Source organism: Haliotis cracherodii, unplaced genomic scaffold (assembly GCF_022045235.1).
Source record: "Haliotis cracherodii isolate W230 unplaced genomic scaffold, xgHalCrac1.p SCAF_16, whole genome shotgun sequence".
Classification (NCBI taxonomy): Eukaryota; Metazoa; Mollusca; class Gastropoda; order Lepetellida; family Haliotidae; genus Haliotis; species Haliotis cracherodii.
Genome location: NW_027266271.1, coordinates 9735995 through 9761014, shown reverse-complemented (window position 1 = coordinate 9761014; position 25020 = coordinate 9735995). Strand labels below are relative to the sequence as shown.

Below are 25020 nucleotides of genomic sequence, written 5' to 3'. Positions count from 1 at the left end.
GAGGACATTATTACAAGAGGACATTATTACAAGAGGATGTTATTACAAGAGGTCATAGTTACAAGAGAACATGAGGAAATCACAAATATGAGCAACAGAGTAGCCTCCTAACAAGAAGTTCAGACCAGTATTATATAATTTGTTTGTTTGTTGTTTTACTCTCCCAGCTATATGACGGCGGTTTGAAAATTATCGAGACTGAATCAGACAATCCAGTGATTGATGGGATACGATGACATGCATCAACCAAGTCAGCGAGCCTGTCTAACCGATCCCATTAGTCGCCTCTTACGACAAGCATATTCGCCTCTCACAGCAAGAATTGGTTGCTAAAGACCTATTCTAACCCAGATTTTCACGGGTCAGTATAATATAGACCAGTACAGTAACACTAAGCACGAGTCTCTCTACGGTGGCTCTATGCATTATTGATCTGTAAAATCAGACAATGCAGCGATCATCTGAAAGTTACTCACGGCGACAGGTGTGACTTTACACTGTAAGCGGTCCGACGTCAAGGGGACGACCAAGGTTACCACTGAACAGTCGGTGTCGCGAGTGTCACATAGCTCAAATGTCTCCGTCGTCGACGGCATTGCAGTAGTGGTGGTAGTTGGTGTTTTGGTTGTAGTTGTAGTTGTCGTGGTAGTTGTAGTAGTAGTTGGTGTTGTTGTAGTTGTAGTTGTCGTAGTAGTTGTTGTAGTTATTGCTACAGAAACGTGAACGATTTAAATCAAGCGGAAGTATCCCGAATGAGTGAGTGAGTGAGTGAGTGAGTGAGCGAGAATTGATAAAAGCAGCTATAAGTCAATGGTGATACCACAAAGAACGAGATGGTGACGAAATCAGCATTCATTTGTAAAAGTCAACGGCTTAAATATCATTTCAGCATCTCCCTCTCTACCTTAACATTTCGGAAAATAAAACTACATATTCGTGTAACATCAAACTAAAAGTGTTTGTTTGTTTGTTTGTTGTTTAACGCCGCACACAGCAATGTTCCAGCTGTAACGGCGGTCTGTAAAAAATCGAGTCTGGACCAGACAATCCGGTGACTGACATCATGAGCATCGATCCACGAAATTGGGATAAAATGACATGCATCAACCAAGTCAGCGAGCCTGACCACCCGACCCCGTGGCCTTTTTACGGCAAGCATGGGTTGCTGAAGACCTATTCTCACCTAACTAAAAGTGAGTAAGTGGGTCTGGGTTACCGCTGCTTTTAACAGTATTTCAGTTACAAAAGTATATCACGGTGTGCCTGGTGGATGTGGGAGGAAAGCCCGAAGTAATACAGGTCGTAGATGTTTACCACGGTGGTAAATCCAACGAGCATGGGTTTTGCGCTGATAAACAAATGATCATAATCAGGGAAAATCTGGGAATCGAACCCTCACTATGATAAACGTCAGTGTGTAAATGGCAATAAGTTGATAAAAATTGGCTAGGTTTGAATCCAGTATCAGTAAAATCACAACTTTCACTCCCGTCCGATACTTCTCTGCGCGAAGGACGCCCCCATAGGAAGTATCGTCAGATGTAGTTTCTAATCAGCCAATCAGCATCGATGTTTCTAAATTCAGACAAGCCCATCTGATTTCTACTGCTCGAAAATAAAATATCAATGCCGCGCTATTATACTGCTGGGACTATTTCATACATCCTATCGTTTCTGAGCGCGACGACATCGAAACCCCAAATGGTGTACTATCGAGTGTATTTGTATTCTGTGGCGGTTTTCTTCTACCGAGATCGAAATTTCTGAGGAGTTTTTTAGCCGAATCTTTTTATGTATATGTATATATAAAGCTGACATCCAACTGGCTCATGAACATACGGATCCTTCCAATCAATCAATCAATCAATCAATCAATCAATCAATCACAAACGAGACTTGAATTGTGAATCTTTCCTGAAGTTAAACTGGTTTTCGACTCTTCTTTCTGCTCATCGTCAGCAAATTCAGCAGTTATATTGTGATACTGAGACGCGGATCCCAGCTTAACCAGTACTATGGCATTGATATTTGAAGCGTGCAAATACTTTCATGCATTATAAGTTAAGAATAAGATAACATATTACCTTCGGCACATGATCTTCCTCTGTATCCCTGCTCACACAAACAACCGGACCTGGTGCAGTTGCCATGGTTACAACCCTCTGGGCAGTTGAAAGCATTGACCAGTTCCGCCGGCCATTGTGGTAAAGCGTCACCAGGGTACAAGAATCCATGAATCTCTCGCAGAATAATCGCCTCACACAGGTTCTCCAACAGAGGCATTCCGTACTGCGCCCAGGACAAGTCGTCCTTTATAAGAATGTCCGTCATACAGTAATCGTAGGCAAGTTGTAATTTTTCACCAAGATATTCCCCACAAGCCGATGCTAATGGATTGTCAAACAAGGTCTTTGCGCATACGTTACTGGCTTCCGCTTCAGAAATGCCTGATTTGGACGGCCAATCAAGGGCCACTTCCGGGTCTCCGATCTCTGTGTTGTAATCGGGTTCAAAGTAATATCCTTCACTAACGGCGATGGGCGAACCGTAGCTTTCATCCATCTCAAAATTTAGAGTGGGTATGTTTTCAAGAGTCTGTCTCTTCTTCCTTCTTGGTTGTCGCTGAGGGAGGTCAGGAAGGGGTGTGTTATAACCTTGACCATTTCTGTCAATGTCATGGTCACCGTCGTGCACGACTTCCGGAAACTGGGCTTTGAACAGTGCAAGGGTGCTCTCCTCTGAGGTGTGGATTGTTGGGACGATGTCTTTGAAGGATGAGGTGAGTGGGCAAATTTCTCCTTGTTTGTTTGGGGAGCAGTCACACTGTGCTTCGATTAGAGGAAATTCAGTTTGCACTGGGGGCAGGTCGAAGAGACTTTCTCCAGGATTGACCCTGTCGATAGAACAATTTCTGTTAGAGGCTTGACAGAGGGCGCTGCACACATAATGAACTCAGGATATGGCGAGATCTCATTTTCGGTTGTCGGCTAAAGCGAACATACTGCTCTGACCGGGTGTGTTCATCTACTTAATGTGAATAGCAAATATTGTTCTTTATCTAGGGACCCTGGAGTTTGTCCTGCATCTAGTATTTTGATTGTTAATACTATTAGGCACTGTTTGTTTGTTTGTTTTTCTTGTATGAAGCCGCACTTCATAGCCAAGCTGTATGACGGCGGTCTGTACGTCGGGTTTGGACCAGATAAACCAGTGACTGATATTATGATACACGGTCCGCGGCGTCGGGGAAGGTTGACTCTATGTCAATAAGTCACCAGACAACTCGATCCGCTGAGTCGCCTCTTACGACCAGCATAGGTTGCTGGGCCCCGTTCCACAAAACTCCAATACTTTAACATAGACTTACGTCAGTCGTAGCGCTAAGATGGCTTTGTGGAACGGGCCCCTGGTGACCAATTCTAACCCGGAATGCCTAGGACTAGGTTTGTTTGTTTGCTTGTTGATTAACGCCGCACTCAGCAATATTCTAGCTATATGACGGCGGTCTGTAAATAATCGAGTGTGGACCAGACAATCCAGTGATTTATATCATGAGCATCGATCCACGCAATTGGGATCGATGACATGCATTAACCAAGTCAGCGAGCCTGAACACCCGATCCCGTTAGTCGCCTCTTACGACAAGCATAGTCGCCTGCCTAGGACTAGGTACTAGTTTGGAAATTGATACGGACGTTTTGTCGAGACACTGTTTTCTTTACATTTTTTCACACTTGTTTTACATGTCCAAGAAAAATGTATATCGCATGTCTCTAGAGGCGGTAAGGTCAAATGGGGTTTAACGTCGCCTCTAAGATTATTGCACTTTTTACAGTGGTGTAATTGTTTGTGTTTTAACGTCGAAGTCGAATCTGGGCCAGACAAACCAGTGGTTGATATTATGAGCAACGTCCCAAGGCGTCGGGGTACGGGATACAGAATAAAGAGAGTTGGGGACCTATTAAAAGTGTAACACGGGTCTTTCAATGGAACTTCACATACCTCCAGAGTTTAACAAACTGAAGTGAAGCCTCGTAGTCTCCCGGGGCTTTAATTCTGTTGCCGTTGCCATCATGGAAGTCGTTGTTCGAGTCGTCATCAAAGGATCCACAAAGACCCCGACTTCGGCGGATCTCCTGCCCCGGCAACATGACGACGACGGACAGACCCCACTCCTCCATGTTGACTCGCACCCTGAATCCGTCAGCGAACAGCACCTGACACAACAGGATTCTTTACAATCAAAGTTTGTGCATCAACAGTGGAAAGTGTATGCGACGATCATGACCCTGTTTGGTTCACTGACACTACCTATATTTGGCCAATCTCTTAAAAATATTTGACTCCTAAACGACACCACTTTGCCTGAAGACACCTCCATTGAACAATAGGGCATAGAGTGAGTGAGTGAGTATGGTTTTACGCCGCTTTTAGCAATATTCCAGCAATATCACGGCAGGGGACACCAGAAATGGGCTTCACACATTGTACCCATGTCGGGAATCGAACCCGGGTCTTCGGCGTGACGAGCGAACGCTTTAACCACTAGGCTACCCGACCGCCCCAATAGGGCATAGAAGGTGTCGTCATGCAAGCCCTGAGCGAAATGTGACTACCCTAATGTAAATAAGGATGCACGGGCTTTGTATTTTTTGGGCATTCGGAACTCCCCGATTGAATTCGTTTTCGAGATACAAAGTCAGTGTTGGCATGGTTTTACGCAACTTCTAGCAATATTTCAGGAATATCAAGGCGGGGGACACCAGAAATGGGCTTCACACATTGTACCCGTGTAGTGAATCGAACGCGGATCTTCGTCTTGACGAGCGAACGCTTCAACCACTAGACGACTACACCACCGCCGCTCGAGATCAGAAACAGAAATCAGATATGCTTGTCTGAATGCTTCATTCAGAATTTAGAAGCCTCGACGCTGATTGGCTGGTGAGACAGTTTCCCTGATGTGATCTGTAGACGCATCCCCAGATTCTTTACGTATCGGAATAACATGATATAAATAAAATTGAATTTGCATTTGCTAGTTTTGGACTTTATAGGGACTTATCTGGGATTCCAAACTAAGTGTCCTTGGCAGGCAAGCTGAGAACTTTTTTTCTTGCTCTTATTTGGAATCTATTCATATATTCTTAATATCAAAGATGTTTTTGCATTGTATTTCAGTATGATTCTTTACGGCCAAAGTGTTGACTAAATAGAAAAGGGCATGTAATAATAAGGACCCAGTTTGGTTCACTGGCACTGACATTTCCTAGTTTGGGACCTTTGAACAGCATAGGTTAATAGAAGTATCCTAAGATAGTTATTGATAAAGTGGCATCCACTCTCTCGTTATCCACTGTGAGTTAGATCTGAAGGTCAAGGTCAAGGTCACTTGAAATTATCTCAAGTATATGCGATGTTCTAGGTTTATTTGGAAAGAAAATCCAGTGTCACAGGTCTTCAAAGTTCACCACTCTCATGAAACACAGGAGCATGAGTAAAATGCTGACAGACCACGGATCGTAACCGAGGGGGGCCGTGGATTCGAACCCGCGACCAGCCTTGACCGTTAGTAAGGGACACAACTCTGCATGACAAGTTTCGTCCTTGTGGTGTATCAAGGAATGTTCAACTGCCATTCAGACAGATACATGAATAGTTTCAGATGGAGCTTACCGTGAGCACCCTGTCATCGCGGGAGGTGTAGATCTTGATGTCCTCGCTGACGGCGTGAGACGGGAAGGTGACCTTTGCCCTGCCGTTAGGACTCTGTCCGTCACACATGTCCACGGTCGCCATGTCCCCCATGTGCTTGATGACCACCCCGCATACACAGTACCCACCCCTGCCACCACAGTCCCACACCCGGCCGTGAACCTGGAACACGGAGGGGTAGATGTACAGGGGACAACATGACAGGTGTATAGAGATTGTGTGTGCGCGTGTGTGCGTGCGTGCGTCGCTGCGTGTGTGTGTTTGTTTGCGTGTATGTGTGCGTGAGTGTGTGTGTTGTACAGGTTTTACGGAACAATTCTTAGACATTTTTCTGAGCAAGAGCGTTACACCTGGGTGAGGTGAGGTGAGGTGAGGTGAGGTGAGGTGAGGTGAGGTGAGGTGAGGTGAGGTGAAATGGGGTTTAACGTCGCGTCCAAAATTATTGCACTTATATAGCGACGTGCATGTACGCGTGTGTGTTTGTGTGGCTGCTTGTACTAGTCCGGACTGATGCCGATTTATAGTGCTAGCTCACTAAGATACCATGCCGCAGTTTAACATGAATTCCCCACTCAGACACAGTATACTGACTCCGAGCCGACCAGTCCTTGTTTTAGCCCCTTAATGCCGAGCACCAGACAGGGTAACAACAAGTACCATCTTTTAACGTCTTTTGGTATGACGCAGTCGGGAATCGAACCTCGGACCTGCTGCTCTCCGGCGTTACACCTGGGACACTCAAAGGAAATGTACTCGTGGATAGCATGACATAAAGATTGTATTACACAAGTGTGTGTTTGATGGGCGCTACCAGTAAGACAGGAGATCCTTATCCTTTTCGCGAACACCTGGTGTTTCAGTGATCCATTCATTTAATTTTCCTCGATATATACAATTTTCCTTTTGAACCCAATGGAATCTGTTTCGTTGGATAATCGAGACTCTGGCGTTAACATTATATAATTACAATTATACAGTTATACACTTCGTCTCAGGTGGCGAGGACATGGTCAACCGTTGAGCTTTAAAAACTAAGTGCTATCACGCAAAATAGATAATGCGTCGTTTTACCTTTGACTCCTTCTCAGTATTTGAATAGAAGACGTATGTTCCCCTCTGGTATAAGTTGTAGTACCTGAAGCAAATTCATATATTGATACCCATAACGTAATTGTTATATAAACTAGACGAAACATGCCAATAAACGTAGCTATATAAACCAAGTTAACGAATTTATTACATTTTAATAATACGAATGTCATGGTCAACGTCCAAACATTTGAGTATCTTTTTATCCGCCTCCAAATATGTATGGTCTTAAAAGTGTTAGAGGTTGTTGTTTTGCCGTTAACGTCTAATATTTGGATGACAAAGGGTTTTTTTTTAAATATAAATTTGTCTGTTTAATTCTAAAAATGTTGCCAAAAGGACAAGAGCAGATTTTTATAGTATGTGCTGATTTTTGTGTTTTTTTCTGATTCTGAATATTTGTTTTTACGATTTTTGTTGAACAGATAGTTGTACTAAGCAGGTCGTAGACGTGCAAATCAAACACATTTCAGATTGCAGTGATATCACGGCAGGGGACATAAGCTATGAGCTTCACACATTGTACCCATGAGGGGATTCGGACACCGATCTTCAGCGTGACGACAAACGCTTTAACCACTTGGCTACCCCACGGCATCTTAGATTTCAGAACTTGGAGATCTGATCTGACATGTTAAAGTCATATTGGTACCAAACATAATTTCAAGCAAAGATCACATACTTTCCATCAAACGTCATGATGTGAGGGTCGTTGAAGATGAAGCATTCGGCGAATGGGACGTCCTCGATCCTAACCTGTGGGGAAAAAATGTACATGCCAGCCAGATTAACGTCAGAAACACAACGGATGTGGTACTTGAAGAGGTGGACACAAAGCCCATATGTTCTGTCATTGTTTCTATGAACTGTTGGTATACACCCTGTTGAAGTTTACATTTCCTCTCCGTATTTGCAAGAGAAAAGAAAAGGTCGCTAATTAAATGTTATGACATAATAAGTTCATACAAAGGAATGAACCTTAACGTTGATAGTCGCTTCACGCAATAAGTTCATGAAGTACGGTGTAATGCTACAATTCGACGAGACGAAATTCAATTTCATACCGTTATGTATTTGAAATATAGATTAAATATTCTATTATAATCTGACATAACTATGCCACTTCACTAATCAATTCCATTTGCGTAAATCGATGATCATGATGTCAGTCACTGGACTGCCCGGCCCAGACTTTATTTACAGATCGCCCTCGTAAAGCTAGACTATTGCAAACAGACAATGATGATAACGGATCAACCATTCGATATTCCGGTGGAGGGACTGTTTCTGAAAAAAATCTGTTTCTGGATAAATAGTTTATTCCATAAAATACTTGAAAGAAAGGGTGCCCTGTGGTGAAAATTGGATACCTGAGTGTCCAGCGAAATGGACTGCCAAACGTTCTGGCCGAAGTCGTTGACCACAGCAGCAATGGTTGCCCCTGTCCCACTGGGCGTGTCCTGGAGGTTGGGGATGAGTCGCATCTGTATCAGCTGCTGGTCACACACGCCCTGGCTGCAGTTCTTGCTCATGAACTCGAAGTAGCACGTGGACAGTCGAAGTCGGGGGATCTCCAGACCAACTGTCATAGCAATGAATGAGTTGACATTTACGTCGCTTTGAACCATGTTAAATGTTTCATGTGGGAGGAAATCCCGAGATGATGCAGGTCTTGGACGTTTACCACTTTGGTGGAACTTACAAGCATTGGATATGGTGCTGACAAACCTTACATCATTATCAGGAAAATTCAGGATTCGATCTCATCAATCATAGGATTCCAGCACGCCTAAGGGACGCATCTCTACACAACGAATTGCAGCCCCTTAGGCGATTAGGCTGTCCGAGCTTGTCTTGAAGTGGTCCACATTTTATTACAAAAGTGTGGTGCAAGCATGAATATTCATACATATATTAGCTGTAAAGGACGTTCTTTTAGAAACACCACTTGTTCGTAAATATTAATAAAGAGAATCCTGGTATAGCTGTAAGATTGCTTACCTTGGCGTTAAACAAAAATTCACTCACTCCTCGAAGTCTTATAGACCAGAAACAATATTGAGTTATCTAGAGTTCGAGACAAGCGGAGTGTCGCTATGAGACCATAATGACGATAACGATTCTACATCTACATGCATAAGAAGACAACGGTCCAAATGCAAGAGATAACCCATATGTTCATAATAATTTGATTTCACGTTAAAGGTTATGTATACTTTGTAAACAACTCCTTCCTAAGAAACAGTGCATGTTTCAACATAAAGTTGGAAATTGGTATGTCCTAAATTATAGCGATTATAATTCTTCTCAACAAGATTGATACTTCAGGGAAGCTACACTTTTATACGAGAAATACTGTGCATTCCTTGCCCCTCATTATACTGCATGAAGCAGAATATGCATTTGAATGGCAAATAACTGTAAACTGCTCACGTCTTAAATATTCGAGTTACAGTAGTTCGAGTTTTACTCAACATAGGATGAGTGAGTAAGTGAATTAGATTTAACGCAACATTTAACACCATTCCAGCAATATCACGACGGGGGACACCAGACATGGGACATACGTAGTATCCATGTGGGGAAACGAACCCGGGCCTTCGGCGTGACGAGCAAACGCTTTAACCTCTAGTCTACCCCACCGTCCCTAACACTCAGATGGATGACGTACCTTGTCCGAAGACGAGAAGACTGACGGCCAGCTTGCATTCATGCTTGGGTGTGTCAGGTGAACACACGATGGGCACCGTGGAGACAATGGTCAGGTTGTAGTTCCGTCCATCCTCCCGGACTATGTGATCATGCTCCTTGATCTGAGGAACATACAGCAGTGACGCCAGGGAACAGAGACAGTGGTCAGGAAGCAGATACACCAAACGTACTATCAGTCTTGTCATTCGAACCAGAACGTGTTCGTGTGTCGTATCGAATTTTAAAAATCGATTCAGAATCTGAATCTCTTGGTGTTAGTTCGACGGTTTTCTGACTTAACATTTTCCCTACTCACTTAAGTACTTAACACGCAACACAGACTTAAGCAACGTTTGAAAGTTGAGTCGGTGTTCCTGTCGTGCTAGAGAAACAAATATTTGCTTTCGCGGTGATGCAGTCATCAGTACAATTATGTTCTAATGTAGGTTCGATACCGCTTTCGGTCCCCTCATCATGATATATAATGTTCATTAAATCATATTCTAATATAGGTTCGATACCGCTTTCGGACCAGTCAGTATACTGTATAATGTTCAAAAGAAAATGTTTTTAGGTAGGTTCTATGCTGCTTTCGGATCAATCAATATGCTGTATAATTTTCATAAATTTATGTTCTAAATTAAATGTAGGTTATATACCGCTTTCGGACCAGTCAGTATACTGTATAATGTTCAAAAGAAAACGCAAAGTAACCAGAACAATCTTTAACACATATTTTAATTTCAGAGGTTTAATGTTAGTCTCGCATTACTCCACCCATCTCACCTAGGTGTATATTTATTTACATTGCCTGAGGTGTCCTTAGATTCACCAGGCGAGGTAATCATTAAGATCTGAAAATGCCTAAACAAATAAACCTAAGCACTGTTTACCTTTAATCCCAGAAAATAGGGTTCACTCTGGACTTCCACGTTGGTGTCTCCACGTCTGGCACCATTGCCCAGACTCACAGTACAGATAACCTGCAAACATAACCATTCCAATGGGTAAACGACGTGATGGTGTTGAACGCCGCGGACAGCAATATCCCAACTAAATCACAGCGGCTTGTAAATAACCGAATCATGATAGGAGAAACTAGTGGTGGATATTATGAGCAACATACCACACTGTAGTGTACAAATACACGCCTTCAACCAAGTCACCGATCCTGACTACCCGATCCAATTTTGTCGCCTCTTACGACAGGCAATAGCAATACAGACCATAGACTAAAATTATCGTTATTATGTCCGTGTAGAGACCTATACAACCAGAGGGCCCACGGCGTGCAGTGAAATCATGGTTAGGGCTATAATTACTTGGAGGTCAATGGTTTCACCACCATCCCAACAGCTAACGTTTTTAGGAAGCAAAGGTTGGTATGTGTGGTCAAGATATTCCTTTGCCTTTGGGATTCCGGAACAGAGCAGGCGCCATCAACCCTCACAGCGAATAAGATGGGGGTTGGGTGATAAAAATGTCTATATGACAGCATATGGATAGGTGACTGTTATACATTTCGGCGCTCCTTACATATCAAAAATAATTTAACCCAAACATTTTCATTTCAGAGGATTCATGTTAGTCTGACATTACTCCAACCCACTGGGTTGTAACTTTAGATGAAGTGAGGTGAAAATGGGGTTTAACGTCGCGTTCAATATGATTGCACTTATATAGTCACGCGCATGCACATGTGTGTGTTTGTTTGTGTGTTTGTTTGTTTGTTTGTGTGTGTGTGTGTGTGTGTGTGTGTGTGTGTGTGTGTGTGTGTGTGTGTGTGTGTGTGTGTGTGTGTGTGTGTGTGTGTGTGTGTGTGTGTGTGTGTGTGTGTGTGTGTGGCTGCTTGTACTAGTCCGGACTAATGCCAATTTTATAGTGCTCGGCCACGGAGATACCATGCCGCAGTTTAGCTTGAATACCCCACTCTGACAAAGTATACTGACTCCCAGCCGATCAGTCCTTGTTTTAGCCCATAATGCCGAGCTCAAGGCAGGGTAACAACAAGTACCATCGTTTAACGTCTATTGGTATGACGCGGCCATGGATCGAAACCCCGACCTTCCGCTCTCCGGGCTGACGCTTAATCCACTAGACCACGGGGGCGGCCTCCTCCCACTTTAAACTCAAGATGCGACTATGCGCCAATGTATGGATCCTATTGTCAGTCTTGGTCTAGATTTTCTACTGAGTGCCCAGAATGAAACTAATACCTTGTAATTAGTAACAGTTAGATTCACAATTATACATCTTAAAATTAAAACGGTAGCTTGAATCAAATTTGCTAGGACTGCCATTTGCCCCGAGTGTAGTCCCCCTTTAAGAGAGAAGAACCTACAGTTTCCCCTATCCGGGCTTCATGACCGAGTCGGATTGTTTGACTGTAGAGTGCCTTGCCCCCGGAGACGATAAGCTCCTGGCCATAGTGCGTGGTCTTGTACCACAGGTAGCCGAACGTCACCCCGGGTAGATCTTTGTAGGGAAGTTCAAGGAGACAGGTCAAGGTCGCCACGTTGTTCTTGACCTCGACCTTGATGATAGGCTGGTGGTATTCGAGAGCATCCACTAACACTGGAGAAAACGTAAACGTATTGACGTCTCATTCAGGAAGAGTTTACTACAATATAGTCAGAAGTATCAACATTTTCTAGTGAACAAGACACCACCAAAAAGGGATATCATTTTTGACGTATGTAATGACTGCTGATGATAGATACATTGTAGGCTATGCACACATTCGTATGTCACAAAAATATAAACATATATTTTTTATCCAAAGATTACATAACTGAGTGTGAAAGACATTAAAACATGTTAGTACTGATATATGCCATCTTTCCTGGGCAAGCATGTCCATTAGCCTTCAAGCATATCAAAGTCCAGCTTCCAGAAACTAGGTTTTGACAAAGGCTAATGGACAATCTTGCCTCGGGAAGATACACAATTTAAATACACAATACCTTAAGGTATACATTGTTCAGATGTTTATGTTAAAATGATCGAATATTATAAGTTTACAAGTGATAAAGGTAATAGCACAATGCATGATGTTTTTCAGAAACAATAATGCCTTTTCAACGCACTCACGAAAATTCAATTTTAAGAGGCATATATGCCAGCACTGAAACAAATATCCAACTGTCCGTGAATATGCTCTAACACTTTCAACTTGATCAGCTTCTATTACGTATCCTTGATATATTTCCCTTACCAACACATTGCTGCAACACCTCGTCAAACACCTGGCCTTGTTTACAGTTATGCAGGGCTAGGACAGGCTGCGGACCTGGAAGAGGAACAGGACATCAATGTCTCATGGAAACAACATCAATACCTGCTTCGATCTGTGTTTGTTAATAAGGTAAATGGGGTATTTAACTATAATTTTGAATACGTCAAAATATAGACCTCAATTTCCCACTGAAATGTTCGTCGAATGTTACCTAGCTGTGAAGTTCCCAAGAGAAAATAATTTGCTGCGTTGGAAATACCATGTGCAACCGCAATACATGCATCCCTGCTTCATCATTCTGCCTACGAATGGACTCGTAAAGATGCGGGGTAGGATAGGTCGTCATAAACCCATGCTTGCCGTAAAAGGCGACTATGCTTGTCGTAAGACAAGTAAGGCTCGCTGACTTGGTTGATGCATGTCATCGATCCCCATTGCGTGGTTCGATGCTCATGATATCAATCACTGGATTGTCTGGTCCAGACTCGATTATTTACAGACCGCCGTCACATAGCTGGAATATTGCTGAGTGCGGCGTTAAACAGCAAACCAACCAACCAACCAACTAAACCTACGAATGATCAAATGAATATAAGAGGTGAACGCCAAAGTATACCCATTCTCCATTATCAACAGAAACAGTTCTCATAAGGTGCAAATGGCAAAATAGCGGTGAAATTCATATGAATGGATTACTGAAAATCAGCGAGGACACAATATGTTTGCGAAAGGTTAAACATGTCCTGCTCTGCCGATAGCACCCAACACACACACATAATTTGCTTAAAAAGTAATTGTCTGTTGAAGATACTATGATTGGTTCACTGGCTCCATGTCCCACCAATGGCCAGGCTACGCATTGTAAACACACCCATAAGGTCGTTTTAGTTAGCTCCTATTTATATCATAGGAGCATAATATATGGACATGTTCTGTCTTGAAATCACCACGGTGTACGCTTCGACTAGATATTCCTGCTATTAGCAACATTATTATTTCATCTCCCGAATATGTTTCTCCTTATTCTGGGATTGAGTCACCGCACCAATACTTAGATTGGTTGGTTGGTTTGTTGTTTAACGCCGCACTCAGCAATATTTCAGCCACATGACGGCGGTCCAATACTTAGAAATGTTCCAGATGCTAAAATAAAGTGATACAGATAATAATTATAAATCAATATTGTAAGTCAAGTTGATTATGTAATTAATCTAATATTATTCAATGCATCCATATTTGTTCATTGAGTATATCCTTGTCAAAAGAAGGCGTGACATTCCACAGAAGGTTTTGTGATTGAGCCCAGCTGACCACGAACGATCATTTCCGTTGCACCATTAAACTCATCACATTGCTGATACCAAAACGAAAAGGTTCACCAGCTTGCCATAAATTTGACATCTTTTGACAGGACCACCGGGTTTTAATTTTAACCACAACGTTTCACACACCCTTCAACGCCAGAACGTTACGCAATGTCGTCATCCCTCGGTGTAAGTCATGCAGTGATTCTAAAATCATCTGCAAAAATATCTGGCACTTCCAGACATGACGAAGCAGAAGCCTCACCTCGACAAGCCCAGCCACGGAACACATAACGATGTAGGAGTGTTTGATGCAAGATGGAAAGATCACCTGTTCACTGTGCTGCTGAGGATTAAATGAATTTTGACGTAATAACGTTACGTAATAACGTCAAATTAGGCGTGTTGTTTTATTACAATAATTAGCTCCAGAACGTGGGTGCATGATTATATTTCCGTTTCTTTCTGAACGTCTTGATATATAAAGTTAAGTACAGACGTATATGAAAGCCACGTACATCTGTTGCGGAAGCACAGAGCTCTAGACCGTGAGTGGCGTGATTTGTTTGACGTAAATATAAAGCATAAAACGTCAATGCAGGAGAACAACCGATTTCATTAGGTGTTAAAGGCAAATTCTATCATGAATTTGGAAATTACTCGATTGTGATTGGTGAATCTGAGGTTATCAAATCACAATACCCCAACCCCCTCCATCACCGTAACGATGTTTATCATTAATGCCATATGGTCATGAGTTTTATTACAACAACCAAGTATCAATGGAGATACATCATTTACTTACCAACACATGTTCCGGAATCTTCGTCATAAACTTCCCCACTTTTACATATAGGTGTTGGTGCTGAAATGACATAGATGGGATTGTTATTTGCGTGTGTGTAATTACGTGTTCTGCAGAAGAAGCCATTGACAGTAGACGAAACAATGTTTTTCACGTTTAACACGAAAAGACAAAAAAAGCTGTATCATATACGATGGTCCTTGTTTATTTACAGGGATACTTACCATTACATTTTTTATTTTTTAAATCGTATGTTTCTCCTTTTTTACACGTAACTTTATGATCTGAAAAGAGAAATGAATGTTAGAACTTTGCCATTTTGCTATCAATAATATTTACCAAATATCATCATCAATTATGAACTGCCGCGCAAAAGAAAGTAATACATTTGAGTTTGATGGTGGCTAAAAAACGAAAAAAAGAAATGGTTATTCGATGGTAATGTACTTGATACTTGTCAGCGACTGTTTTCAGTCTTGTAACGTTGTGATAACGAATTTGGTCCAATCCAGTTTTCATGTGTATGCTTCTTTTGTCCGGCAGTGTAAATATAAATTTGACCAACTGATGACTAATCACGCTTGGGTTGCTCAATGCTACTGATGGATTGATGGTTCGGAAACGTGATTATTGGTTAAGTTCATATCTTTGCATATACATCAAACTTATATCAATAAAATGGATTAAAAGAACCCAAAAGACCGATGGAGCATCATCTCTTGAGGGGGTGGACTGGGCCAGGAAGTGAGAGTAATCAAACACTTGTTCACTCATTATGTCAAAGTGGTGATGAAAATGCAGAGTTGCGTTTCTTGGTCACGCCAGAAACCCATCACTGTGGGTTCGATTCCCCGTTAGCCCCGACTATGTGTCGTGGTCTGTCAGCACAATACCTGTGCTTGTGGGTTTCACCAAAGCGGTATACGTCTTCGGGCATTCCTCCCAAGCTGACACGCTCTGACATAACTGGAATACTATTCAAAGCGGCGTCTAACCTAACTCACTCACTATATGTCAATGTACCGACCACTTAATATCCTAGTGAAACCTGGGATTGTTAGCAACAAAATATGTTCGGTCACTGCTATAAAATGAATTGTTTCGCTAAAAGCAGGATCCGAACAATTATTTTTCACAACACATTTTTGTAAGGATATCAAGATTGTCAAGCCAAGAATTATTGTTTTCTGATCTCCAGATTGAGGTAAAACTTTTATTTCAATATACTTTTGGTCGGTCCTAAAGAATCTATATTCCCATGAAGACTATCATCATACTTACAGTCTAAACAATAAGCTATATCACATCCAAGTGAAGATTGAAGTCTATACAAAAAGAAATCTTCACAATTATGCACATGAACCTCGAATGCATAGAAACAACAGTCTGGATCCGACCCTGGAGTGGACCATGATGCGCATGCGCGACCGGAAACTTGTCTACCGGGTTCCGGTAAACCATTTTCGAGATCCAACCAGATCGGAGCTTGTGTTCCACATCTGTTTGTCTGCAATGAAAGGGGGATAATAAATGTAAGGTTATGTCTTCGGACTGTGATGTTTATTCAGTCAACCACAATCTTCCCTGCTTGGCTGAAAACGACAGTAACTTGGCGGCAGAGAAATACTAAGTACTACATTAATAGCTCTGCACTGTCCCATGACTGTCTGTTTACCTGCAATGTCGACAGATTCCAGGATAACCTAATCTACCAATACCAACATACTGTCTCATGGCAAACTGATCTACCGATGGTTACATACCCTTTGCCATCTGATCTTCAGAGCCATCATATACCCTTCAGTCATCTGATCTAATACCAACCATATACTCTCATGACCTCCTCATCACTAGATGCTAATATGTGATCCCATGATTATCTGGTCTCACCATGTCAAAATAGTACCACATGGCTACCTGATCTTACATTGCCAACATACCATTCCCTGGTTACCAGATGTCCAAAACATCATCCTTTGACTATCGGGTCTCCCTAAATAACATAGCAAGGGTATACTTCTTGGGGTATCTTTTGTAAGAGACATGATTTTTAGGCCACTCCTACTAAACATGATTTCTTTTGCTGTGAAAAGTGGGGTAAGCAATTCAATTTTGTTCATACACATTTTTTTCAGGACATCCAACAACATTTCTTTTGGTACAGTTTGAAGACAGGGTAGTTTTTTCGGCAATAAATTATTCGTTTGTAAAATCATCCTACCCCAGAATATCAAATAGTTTGTCCCAAATCATTTTCCAATGTCTGTTTGATTTCCGAATCAGTGCTTGCTCATATCATCATATGGGGGCACGGGTGGCCCAGTCGTCTAAGGCGCCGCGATTCGCTGTGCAGAGTTGCGTACCTTGGGCACGCCAGAAACATATGATTGTGGGTTCGAATCCCGGTTCGCCCCGAATATGTTTCTAGGTTTGTCAGCACCATACCCGTGCTCGTGGGTTTCACCGAAGTGGTAAACGTCCCAGACCTGCATCACTTCGTGCTTTCCTCCCACATTAAGCTGACACGCCGCGATATAACTGGAATACTGTTAAAAGCGGCGTTAAACCCAACTCACTCACTCACTCACTCATATCATCATACGAAGCTAGTATCCATGCCATCTAGATACTTACTCTCGGTATCAAAAGGCCAAATGATTTCATTGACACCAAGATACACTCAAACTTTACCTCCTCCTCTTCATGTTATAGTTATTGATTTGGATCAGTAAGTTTTGGAGACAGTTTAAAAGGGCTTCATAGTATATCAACAGTAAGGCAGTCACGAATGCAGAATCTGGTCATATCAAACAGAAGAGCACACATGATCCCCAAACACACTCCACATACAAACCGTTTGAAATTCTTTCGAAATAAAGCCAAGTTGCTTTGTACCTAAACTTTCGGGCAAATGAAAGTATGCACATTTCATGATGGCCAAAACTGAATCAAACCATAAAGTCGATGGTGATGTACTTCATACGGGTATCAAAGTTGTGTTTTGGACAGTGTTTGACGGCCGTTTTAGCCCAGTAACGTCTTGATATTTTTAAACATTTGTATTTTTTACCCCAAAATCCAAACGTACACGTTCTTTTGCTCGACACTATTTAACGCTCGGAATGAAGGAAACACACTGGTGTTTATGCACTGCTTATAGTAAACATTTTAACAATCCCCTGTCTTTGACTTATTATCTCCTTACCACAACTTTAAGATGAAGTTTAAGATACTACTTGGAGTGAGTTGTAGACTTGTGTGTTGTGGGAACAGAAAAAGAGACTCTCTGGCATGTTATCCACATTTCATAACGTCCAACTTGTCGTCCTCGCTTCCAGAGCACGTGTCGGTGGCGTGTGCCATCCACGGAGCCTGTTTAACTTACAGATTCTTCAATACCGCTTGGCTTTTTCATTTAGGATTCATTTCAAATGACCACATTCCTGTTAACTACCGACAGGTTTCAAATGTTGTTAAGGGATTATATACGGGAACAAATTCCAAAAGGACTGAAAAATGTGTGCGTTGTTCCACGTAGGGGGGCATTTTTGGTAGTTTTCCTTACCTGATCATATACCACTGCGGTGCAAGAAGGTACGCTTAGGTATTTCATTATTTGGTAACGGAAAGTTACCGTTCTATTTTCAGCCAAGACAATCCTTAGTGCGTGTTAACCACGCGTCAACGGGAGAGACTTTTTCTGCTTTGACAACCTGGAAGCCTTTGATCCTGAAACATAGCTTTTCAGTTTTGAGCCAAGACTATCTTCCGCCAAATACATGACATATGTCCCTGTGTCAGCCTAAATGATCTGGCAGCTCTGAAGAGGTTCACAGAAAAATTGATCGATTCTATGGCCTAGGGTAAAAATAGTGTTTTTATCCTAACAGAATTAGGTTTTAGACAGAGGCATCATTGGAATACCGGGGATCCTGGGTAAGAGTATAGATCCCCAGCAACCAGTACTTGTTACTAAATGGATCGGGTGGTCAGGCTTGGTTGATTGCCTGCCATCGTACACGACGGTTGCTCATGTAAATTGATCGTCAGGTCCAGACTCTATTATTTACAGATGGCTGGACATAACAAAAAAGAGACTCTCTCTCTCTCTCTCTCTCTCTCTCTCTCTCTCTCTCTCTCTCTCTTCTACCCCCTCTCTCTTCTACCCCTCGCTCTTCTACCCCCTCTCTCCCTCTCTCTGTCTTCTACCCCACTCTCTCTCCCTTCCCCTCTCTCTCTTCTACCCCCTCTCTCCTTCTCTCTGTCTTCTACCCTACTCTCTCCCTCCCCCTCTCTCTCTTCTACCCCCTCTCTCTGTCTTCTACCCCACTCTCTCCCTCCCCCTCTCTCTCTTCTACCCCCTCTCTCCCTCTCTCTGTCTTCTACCCCACTCTCTCTCCCTTTTCCTCTCTCTCTCTTCTACCCCCTCTCTCCCTCTCTCTGTCTTCTACCCCACTCTCTCTCCCTTCTCCTCTCTCTCTCTTCTACCCACTCTCTCCTTCTCTCTGTCTTCTACCCCACTCTCTCCCTCCCCTCTCTCTCTCTTCTACCCCCTCTCTCCCTCTCTCTGTCTTCTACCCCACTCTCTCTCCCTCCCCTCTCTCTCTCTTCTACCCACTCTCTCCTTCTCTCTGTCTTCTACCCCACTCTCTCTCCCTCCCCTCTCTCTCTCTTCTACCCCCTCTCTCCCTCTCTCTGTCTTCTACCCCACTCTCTCTCCCTCCCCTCTCTCTCTCTTCTACCCCCTCTCTCTGTCTTCTACCCCACTCTCTCCCTCCCCCTCTCTCTCTTCTACCCCCTCTCTCCCTCTCTCTGTCTTCTACCCCACTCTCTCTCCCTTTTCCTCTCTCTCTCTTCTACCCCCTCTCTCCCTCTCTCTGTCTTCTACCCCACTCTCTCTCCCTTCTCCTCTCTCTCTCTTCTACCCACTCTCTCCCTCTCTCTGTCTTCTACCCCACTCTCTCTCCCTCCCCTCTCTCTCTCTTCTACCCACTCTCTCCTTCTCTCTGTCTTCTACCCCACTCTCTCCCTCCCCCTCTCTCTCTTCTACCCCCTCTCTCCCTCTCTCTGTCTTCTACCCCACTCTCTCCCTCCCCCTCTCTCTCTTCTACCCCCTCTCTCCCTCTCTCTGTCTTCTACCCCACTCTCTCTCCCTTTTCCTCTCTCTCTCTTCTACCCCCTCTCTCCCTCTCTCTGTCTTCTACCCCACTCTCTCTCCCTTCTCCTCTCTCTCTCTTCTACCCACTCTCTCCCTCTCTCTGTCTTCTACCCCACTCTCTCTCCCTCCCCTCTCTCTCTCTTCTACCCACTCTCTCCCTCTCTCTGTCTTCTACCCCACTCTCTCTCCCTCCCCTCTCTCTCTCTTCTACCCCCTCTCTCCCTCTCTCTGTCTTCTACCCCACTCTCTCTCCCTCCCCTCTCTCTCTCTTCTACCCACTCTCTCCCTCTCTCTGTCTTCTACCCCACTCTCTCTCCCTCCCCTCTCTCTCTCTTCTACCCCCTCTCTCCCTCTCTCTGTCTTCTACCCCACTCTCTCTCCCTTTTCCTCTCTCTCTCTTCTACCCCCTCTCTCCCTCTCTCTGTCTTCTACCCCACTCTCTCTCCCTCCCCTCTCTCTCTCTTCTACCCACTCTCTCCTTCTCTCTGTCTTCTACCCCACTCTCTCCCTCCCCTCTCTCTCTCTTCTACCCCCTCTCTCCCTCTCTCTGTCTTCTACCCCACTCTCTCTCCCTTCTCCTCTCTCTCTCTCTTCTACCCCCTCTCTCCCTCTCTCTGTCTTCTACCCCACTCTCTCTCCCTTCTCCTCTCTCTCTCTTCTACCCCCTCTCTCCTTCTCTCTGTCTTCTACCCCACTCTCTCTCCCTTTTCCTCTCTCTCTCTTCTACCCACTCTCTCCTTCTCTCTGTCTTCTACCCCACTCTCTCCCTCCCCTCTCTCTCTCTTCTACCCCCTCTCTCCCTCTCTCTGTCTTCTACCCCACTCTCTCTCCCTTCTCCTCTCTCTCTCTCTTCTACCCCCTCTCTCCCTCTCTCTGTCTTCTACCCCACTCTCTCTCCCTTCTCCTCTCTCTCTCTTCTACCCCCTCTCTCCTTCTCTCTGTCTTCTACCCCACTCTCTCCCTCCCCTCTCTCTCTCTTCTACCCCCTCTCTCCCTCTTCTATCCCACTCTCTCTCCCATCGCCTCTCTCTCTTCTACCCCCCTCTCTCCCTCTCTCTGTCTTCTACCCCACTCTCTCCCTCCCTTCTCTCTCTTCTACCCTTCCCCACCCACCCACCCACCCACCCCCACCCCCTCTCTCACACACACACACACACATGACCTCGCACACTTGGACAAAGAACGTACAGTACTATTTTCTACTTATCTTATCATAGATACATTCTTCTTACGTTACTCACAAAGAACACTTCATGTGCCATTTTTACCCTGCAATGTGCTTTGTTTATGTAACCACTGAAAGTATGATTGTGAGATAATGTCACAAATATCCTGCCCCGATATACACACCTACTGCTGGGTCTGTCTCCTGCATTTCTCACTTAATCCTACCAGACATTGAAATGTGGGTCATGCGGCTTCTCCGTCATACACAAGCCCACATATATCCGCATTCCTAAGTTTCTCAGGACTACGTGTGTCTATGGCTGTCGGATGTCCGTGATAGAGCAGACACACTCCTCGTCACTGTGTGACAAGGTTCAATGTCTATGTCTTGCGTTAAGATTGACACGCATTTTCTAATCTTAATTATACCATGGTAGGCTTGGTCACAGGAGTATCATGAAGGCATATTAGTGAGTGAGTGAGTGAGTATGGCTTTACGCCGATTTTAGCAATATTCAAGCAATATCACGGCGGGGGACACCAGAAATGGGCTTCACACATTGTACCCATGTCGGGATTCGAACCCGGGTCTTCGGCGTGACGAGCGAACGCTTTAACCACTAGGCTACCCGACCGCCCCTGAAGGCATATGAGGATACGTGTGGGAGTTGGGTTTCGTGCCACGTTATTCAGTATTTCAGTTCCATCGTGTAGTGGGTAGGTAGCCAAGAGGTTAAAGCGTTCGCTCATTACGACGAAAGGTCGGGTTCGATTCCCCACATGCGTATAATGTGTACAGACCAATTCTCGTATTCCCCGCCATGATATTCCTGGGATATTACTAAAAGTGGCGTAAAACTATATTCTCTCACTCAGTCATTTTCGCGTTACTGGTCACCTACCTGTACACACTTGCTGGCCATGACGGCGTTTGACCCATTGACCATGAATCTGTACCAGCCTATGTCCAGTCCGATGTCACACAGCTTGTCCCCCTTCTCATCGGTGACGTAGTTGATGTAGCGGCGGTAGTCGTCAATGACGCGGTACCGACCTTCATGGCACGGGTCTGTCAACGTGGAAAGGACAACATCAGCAATGCATCAGATAGACATCAAGAAACGGTTAAAGGAAGCTATCAATCGATACACAAGGGCTGGAAGACCTAAGGTTGCACGTGACATAAATTCCCTTTCTACACAAAGCACCGGTATTATGAATAACAGTTAATCTGCATGCGTAGAAAACCTTAACACGTTAATGTAAACTTCGTTTTGGTATTGAGCAGCGATTGGACTGAGTGTTCGATGACTATCTTTAGGATGTGATGATAGATCTTTAGTTTGTTAAGTTTGTTAAGTTAACTTCTGATATTACGAACTGAAATGCAGGCACAGTTCGGTAAAAACGAAGTCAAATCTACTGCCTCACCAGCTGTATCATACATTGCTGGTTAAAAAGATATCCACGGTGTATGAGCTCCTAATTCCTTTCTACAGAGTTAATTTCTTGTTTACGTCTAATTTGCTGTGAGTAATAGTGTCTTAAGGACTTCTAAATTTACGACGTAAACGCCAGAGATCAACCAGGTTCAATTATCCACCGGAACAGACTCCTTTGCGCGGAAAAGGCAAAATGACAGTGAAAAGCACGCAAAACTTGCCCTGTCTTATCCGTTTCTCGGTCTGTTAGTTCACATCTAGATTCTAGAGTCACAAGTCTGGTGTAATGAAAAGCATATTAGCACAACATCTTCAAATAATTATCATGTCTTCTCTTCAATCAAAATGTTGAAATCAGCCCATTTAATCAACAAATGAATTCATCACACCAAACAGTTCTTTGGAAACATCGAACGTATTACACATACTTCGATATTTCATGGGGAGGTTAACAAGAGCATTATCTAAATAAAGTAAAAGTGTGGCTGGGAAAAAATAGGCTGGGTAGCACGTGAAACATGCCATAATTGATAGATAATTTATAAAAATTGCAATATATTGCCATCTTTTATCCCTTTGAAAATATCAAAGCAGTGAATTATTGAATTGCATAACCTAAATTTATGCCAAAGGCATTAGAATGCTATCATCTGAATATGAGGTTCTGTACATGCGTACACTGATTGTATTTCATAATAACGAGCCGACGAATCTACATTTTTTGACTGGAGTATGGAATATCCATCAAGACAACTAGAAAAACCAACAAAGAAAAAACAGAACACAACACCCTCTGTATCCAGGACGTGAGGCAGACCGAAATATATTCCGGCAGTCAATACGTAGACATATTCAGTAACACAAACATTCTATATCTATCCAGAAAACACATGTCACCACTCACCCGTCAGCCGTCATGGCATCTTTTTTTCATTTTGTAAAAGAAACACAAGAAGAAAAAACCTTCTTGTACATGTATATGTCAAGAACTAAAAGGTTTTTCCAAAAATTGATTTGAGTTTTTGACAAATAGTTTTCATCATAACAATCCAAGCGAGACCGATATTCATTTCTCTGCCGATAAAATGTACATGTTGAGGGTGTAATACATATCTGTCAATCAGCATGTCGTATATAAAAGCGACAAAACCGTTTCCATAATCATAAGAAATCTCTGCTACTTCAGAATGGCTACGTCTGCAGTTGACATATATATATGGTTCCACATGCCTTTTGACGCGTGTCTTTGAACTCCAAGGATGTTATTTCTGAGAGTTTATTGAAAATTAAATGCCAAATGCAGATGCCTTGATGTATTTCACGTAACACGATATCGACGTAACACATGCATGTGTTTCTAGGCCGGAACCACTTAATGATGGTATGGCTCGTATGGTAATTGCATAACTCTTTTGATATTCTTAACCATAGTGCATACATCATTTAACCAACATCGCTAATTCTTTGATATTTACAATTTCTTTTGGATAACAAAAATTATCATTTTGAGGATCTTGGGCTTTGGGCTGTTCATGGGAAACTATGAAACTGACATATCATGTGTTGAAATCAACCTTCAGTGCAGCGAATGCCAGGGGTGTGATTGATTGATATGAGCATGCGTTGCATGTCGCGTGTCTGTTAACATGGGAGATAGGTATCATGGCGCGTAAACTGAAGTATGCGTTTTAGAATTGCATAGATATATGAAGACTATTTCATAGAAAGCGAAATGAAGACATTTGTGAGGGTGTTATTATCAACCTTACGTCACCTGCGTGCATCTTGCTTCGCCAAGTATGTTTATCTGAATACAATAAAAATTAATATACAGCCCCCGCCTTTAGTTCTTACATTTACGTGCCCCAAACACTTCAATGTGAGATGAATGTTTTGGTACGTTCACTACGTTTTTATCTCATTACATTGTGTTTCTTAATAGATCCAAAGTAATCTGTTTTCCTGGCGACTGAACTCCTTGAAGTTTCAATTATAAAACTCATTCCCACTTTAGAAGTGCACACAGAAGGCTTCGTACAAATTGTCTCCGTTTCTTTTCGAAATAAATTTTGATACATCGACGATGATCGTGCACAAACTTGACTTAAACCCTGTTTATATACACTCACTTACCCCCAACTAGGATATATATACCAGCGTGGGCAAAGGGTAGTAGAAAGTGCTTGTGTGTATATGCACTGGTATACGTGGGGCAGTTCATTATGATATCAATCAATTTAGCTCATTTGAGACAAGACACGTTAGTTTGGACGTGGTGCTCGGGGGAGGAGAAGGCAACGTTGACACAGATGTAGCTTATGCTATAAGCTCGTCTTTTCTATAAGAAAGTCTCCATGAAGGAAAGATGTAGAAGTTGGTGGAACGATATTGTTTGAAAACATTTAATGAAGATC

General features: G+C 43.1%; 1 protein-coding gene across 6 annotated transcripts in view; it reads right to left on the bottom strand.

Annotated features, from left to right (window-relative positions):
• Positions 1–25020, bottom strand: part of LOC139463806 (von Willebrand factor D and EGF domain-containing protein-like) — a 114372-nt gene that overhangs the window by 24022 nt on the left and 65330 nt on the right. For all 6 annotated transcript variants that reach the window (XM_071245120.1, XM_071245121.1, XM_071245123.1 and 3 more), the window contains exons 2-16: positions 22067–22233; positions 16121–16346; positions 15064–15123; positions 14840–14899; positions 12710–12784; positions 11837–12069; positions 10389–10478; positions 9476–9617; positions 8175–8386; positions 7487–7560; positions 6787–6850; positions 5677–5877; positions 4003–4217; positions 2085–2893; positions 477–709 (exon numbers count right to left, since the gene is read on the bottom strand). In XM_071245120.1, the coding sequence (XP_071101221.1) occupies positions 477–709; positions 2085–2893; positions 4003–4217; positions 5677–5877; positions 6787–6850; positions 7487–7560; positions 8175–8386; positions 9476–9617; positions 10389–10478; positions 11837–12069; positions 12710–12784; positions 14840–14899; positions 15064–15123; positions 16121–16346; positions 22067–22233 (2861 nt within the window). The remainder of the gene's footprint in view (positions 1–476; positions 710–2084; positions 2894–4002; positions 4218–5676; positions 5878–6786; positions 6851–7486; positions 7561–8174; positions 8387–9475; positions 9618–10388; positions 10479–11836; positions 12070–12709; positions 12785–14839; positions 14900–15063; positions 15124–16120; positions 16347–22066; positions 22234–25020) is intronic.